This window comes from Myotis davidii, unplaced genomic scaffold (genome assembly GCF_000327345.1).
Source record: "Myotis davidii unplaced genomic scaffold, ASM32734v1 scaffold329, whole genome shotgun sequence".
In the NCBI taxonomy this organism is placed as follows: Eukaryota; Metazoa; Chordata; class Mammalia; order Chiroptera; family Vespertilionidae; genus Myotis; species Myotis davidii.
The window spans coordinates 143806-148721 of record NW_006300374.1 but is presented as its reverse complement, the minus strand read 5'-3'; the positions used below and the strand labels follow the sequence as shown (position 1 = coordinate 148721).

At 37.9% G+C, this 4916-nt stretch overlaps 1 protein-coding gene across 3 annotated transcripts in view; it reads left to right on the top strand.

The window, feature by feature from the left end:
• Window positions 1–2870, top strand: part of MGAM (maltase-glucoamylase) — an 82580-nt gene extending 79710 nt beyond the window's left edge. For all 3 annotated transcript variants that reach the window (XM_015572685.1, XM_006777076.2, XM_006777075.2), the window contains exon 48: window positions 1923–2870. In XM_015572685.1, coding sequence (XP_015428171.1) covers window positions 1923–2000 — 78 coding nt within the window. In that variant the 3' untranslated portion in view covers window positions 2001–2870. The remainder of the gene's footprint in view (window positions 1–1922) is intronic.
• Window positions 2871–4916: the final 2046 nt, after the last annotated feature.

The following is a 4916-nucleotide window of genomic DNA, read 5'->3' as shown; positions in this document are numbered from 1 at the left end:
TCTTTTTCATTGTGTTGTCTTTACCTGGTTGTGGTATTAGGGTAATGCTGGCCTCGTAGATTGAGCTTGGAAGTGTTTCTTCCTCTTGAATTTTTTGTAGTAGTCTGAGGAGGATAGGTTTTAGTTCTTCCTTGAATGTTTGGTAAAAATCCCCTGTGAAGCCATTTGGTCCTGGGCTTTTGTTTGCTGGAAGCTTTATTTATTATTTTAAAAATCTTTACTGTTGAAAGTATTACATATGTTCCCTTTTTCCCCCATTGACCTCTTCTAGTCTGCCCCTTCCCCCACCTGCCCCACCCACCAGGCCTTCACCACTCTATTGTCTGTGTCCATGTGTTATGCATATATGCATACAAGTTATTTGGTTGATCTCTTCCCACCTACCCACCTTCCCTCTGAGTAGTCCTTACTTTCCATGCATGTCTCCTTGTCTGCAAAGCTATGTAAAACCCTGTGTTTTATTCCTCATTTCTGCCTCAGAGGTCTACTTGATAGCTTGAACTACCATATTTTATCAGTTGTAAGATACCATTAGTTACAAGTTACCCAATTATTTCATGTGCCATAAAGACAAAAATATGATACTGAAAATCCCATTTTGAACTTACAGTTTTGTAAAACTCTTTTAGACATAGGTTTTTATCATTTAAATATGTTAAATGATAATAATGGGGAAGTATTGGGTAGTGATACATGGACATTGATTATTCTGCCACAAAGTGACTTAGAAGGAGGTAGATCCTGAATTTGAAGAAATATTAGAAATGCCTTAACCAATGTATATCATATAATTTTCTTTTTGTTATTTAAATATTTAAATCTCTTAGTATTTTATTTATTATTTAAAAAATAATTACATGACACTAATGGGTTAAGACATTTCCCAGATACTATCCCAGGTGCTGGTGATATAGAATTTCATAAAACTCTTCCACTATTGTCTATGAGATTTTCTCCCAAGCCACTAACATGTTTATACAAGTGTTTATCTTAGCACTTTCTTGATCTTACTGTCAGCCAGGATTCATATTCCTTCCTAAAATGATCCTTTAAGTGGTTTGCAGTTTATCCATTCATAATACCAGTAATAGCAAAGACGTTCATGTTTGCACAGATAATTACAATTGTCATGAGTGCTGGTTGGCTCACAGTGATTCTAAGGCTGTTGATTGCAAGACAGATTATGATTTCATGAATGTTAAATATGTGAAAACACTGTGCCTTGGGATTAATGAAGTGGTTCTAACATCTCTCTTCATGGCAAATAGAATCTTTCCTTGTGTGCTTACTCTTTGCTTTCTCCTGAACTATTTTTCATCCATAATCCTCTCTGATTACAAGACCTGCAACAAAAGTTTTCCTTCAGTTTTGTTTTCTTTTTTTGTTTCCTCATATTTGTGGTTTTCTTATCAACCAATTTCCCCAAACTTTACCAAGAGCTCATAAAGGACTTTACCTGTTTTTGTTGCTGACCAACTCATGGACTGCACATATGGTGAAACTTTATGGAAAGTATTTACCTAGAAAAAAAGTTGGAATATTGGACTCTCACTGACAGTCATCCAGGCACTGTGAGGAACTAGCAGAAGGAGGAAATAAAAGGGGTGCTCTGAGGAAATCAATACTCCAAATGAATAGATATGAGGACATTTTCTCCAATTTGTCTGTGGGATTGTGTCTCTACAATGGCTGCATATTGCATTATTTTGAGGCTTGTTGTCTTGTCACTATCACTGAATGATCTTTGTCTTATAAGGAATTATGAAAGACCCTCGTCATCTGAAAATTTGACATCAGTCTACAAACTAGGCAATGAATTGTGAAAGTTTCAGTGTGTTGTGTAGACCATTGGCTCATCTCTGATTTTTTTGCAGCAAGTTTCAATCATCTAATGCCCAATACTTTTCCTTGGTTCCCAACAGGTGTTAAAAATTGATGTGGCCAGCAGAAGCATCAGCCTACATAATTTCACTTCATTGACATGGAAAAGCACTCTGTGAATTTTAAGAGCAAGAACCTGTGAATCACTTTGAAACTACTTATACTTCATGCTTATAAAATTATTGTGTGTTGCTAATTGGTTCATGCCCACTATGGGTAAAATCTTTTACTAATTTTGTTATATGTTTTGTCTGTGCCTTAATCCTGTGGGATAGGCAGTAGGGAGGTGTTGAAAATCAATGGATTATCTTAATGTCTCTATGTGATTAGTATGGTATCTATTATTCATCATTCAACATTTACTGAAGCTGAACTGGGTCCATGGTGAAGTGTGTGTGTGTGTGTGTGTGTGTGTGTGTGTGTGTGTGTGTAACCAGGAAATAGGTCCCACTCTCCTGCCAAGTAGACAAGAAAAAGCTTGCCAGGACAGTTTCAGGCCCTAGAGCTAACACTCCAAGAAAGTATCCAGAAAGCTAGAACTCATAAAGGACATCTGTTGGTTGGTTACAGGGAAAAGGGAGCATTATGTTGACAGCAGGATAGAAGGGGAAGAAAAGGCAAACACAAGGAAAGGTAAACAGGAAAGATGAGTGGAAACAGATTGTGATAAAAGTGATCATGACAAATGAGAAGACAATATTAAAATATCAGGAAGATTAGTCTCAATGGGAGGAGAAGGAAGAACCAACTCACTTGAAAGCAAGAAGGGTTAGGGGAAACAACATATGGGAGTAGGGGTGAAGATGGAATTTAAGCAGGCAAAACTGAAGGAAGGAGTTTGAATGTAAAAAATAACTTATTTTTGCAGTGGTGTGCTTTAAAATATGTAAATCTTTCTTCTCTATTCTGTGCCTAATGTATATAACCACAATGTACACATGTGCATGCAACTTCCATGCCAGAGCCAAATAAAACAAGCATATTTACAAGAGATTTTGAATTTTGTGATATTTTGATCAATGGTGATGTCAGTTCAGATTAAGGCTATGTCTTGTTCAGCACACCTTTGTAAACTGGTCTTGCTCTCTTTGGCAGCAGTCCCTATAGTCCAATCCACCAACAGAATGATTAGCTTTAGGAGTATCCACCCTTTTCCTTACACCTGTGGCATATCTTTCTATAAGATTTAGGCTGTGGAAGAGGGTACTTGGATTATTGTTGTTTTAATCATCATAGCAGCTGCTATATGTGGTAAAATATCAATTCTGACAAAACAGAAGTTGCAACACTATTGGTTAAAACATTAGATGGTTCAAATTTGGAATGAAAAAATTATATATTAATGTTCAAAAGGGATATTTACTTTTAGTGTGACTTGAAAGTGAGTGTGTTATAAATGAATGTGTTTATATCCCTATGATTTTTTAACACCAAGAAGCCACATTTGCTTGTATATTCTTATGTCAGTGCCTGCATAAGTCTATGTATATATATATATATAAAAGCCTAAGTGACCATTGTGACCGAATGACCAGAATGGCTGAAATGAACGGTCGACCACTTGCTATAATGTGCATTGACCACCAGGGCACAGACACTCAATGCAGGAGCTTCCCCCTGGTGGTCAGTGTGCTCCCACAGCCAACCTCTCCCAGCCGGCCAACCTCCCGTGGTCTCTTCCCCCAAATAGGCCTTGATCGCCAGCCAGGCCGAGGGACACCACCCATGCATGAATTCGTGCACTGGGCCTCTGGTAGAATATAATATTGTTAAATTGGCTAAATGTTCTAATTAGCAAAAGTATGGACTCATGGATGAGGGTTTGAGTTAACTATGCAACTAGCATGAAATGTGGAAAAGTAACCATGTGAATCCCTTGATCAGAAAGGTGAGAAACTTATTAGCTCTCCTCTAATCAACCTAGGAAGGCTACCAGGAGTAAGGCATTATTTACTTGATCTTTGAGAAATATTTTAGGTTGTCATGAAGGGCATATTTGTGGAAGTTGGCTCTGGCTGCCACAGAAAGCTCAAGGAGAGGATTTCAGACTGGACAATCCCAATTGCTAAGTCCCTAGGTGAGCCATTGGAGGCTTGGCAACATTAGTAGAGTCATGGGACCCCTGGTAGTCTAGTGAAACCTACAGTACCCCTATTATGAAGGATGTTCTTAAATGTATAAAGTAAAATGAATACTATTTTAAAGGAGTGTTATTATATTAAAATACACATATGCAAGTATTTAAACATTTAGTATAGTAATACATGAGGTGTTTATTTTGTTTGTTTTGCTCATCATAAATTTTATTTCTATCAACTTCTCCATGTCTCCTTGCCACATGCCCCAGACTGGTCTGCATAATTTCAGTTTTTGCTCCTGGATTTAAGCAATAGTCTCCTCTGTTTCTACAATTCCAGGGCTGGAGTAGCTTCCCATTGTTGCTAACAACTTTGTGGCCTCAGTGTCCTCTGGTTGACTTCTCATCTTCTCATCATCTACTTGTTAAGTCTATACCCTTAAAAAAAAAAAAAGATTTGTTAAGTCTGTGCCCTTAAAAAAATACTCATAGAGCAGCAGTTCTCAACCTGTGGCTCGCGACCCCTTTGGCAGTCGAACAACCCTTTCACAGGGGTTGCCTAAGACCATCCTGCATATCAGATATTTACATTACAATTCATAACAGTAGCAACATTACAGTTATGAAGTAGCAACGAAAATAATTTTATGGTTGGGTCACAACATGAGGAACTGTATTTAAAGGGCTAGAAGGTTGAGAACTACTGTCATAGAGGATTGTATGTTTTTGCTTATACCTGACTTGCACAGTAAAAGTAAGAGCTTAATTCATATTGGAATAGAATTCAATAAGTAATTGGAGGTTTTTTTCCCCTATCATGCATATCTATACTAATAAAAGGGTAATATGCTAATTAGACTGGGAGACCTTCCGGGATACTGGCTAGGGGGTGCAGTTGGGGGCCATCAGGCCAGATAGGGAGGGCAATTGGGGGCCATGAGACTGGCTGGGGAAGGAT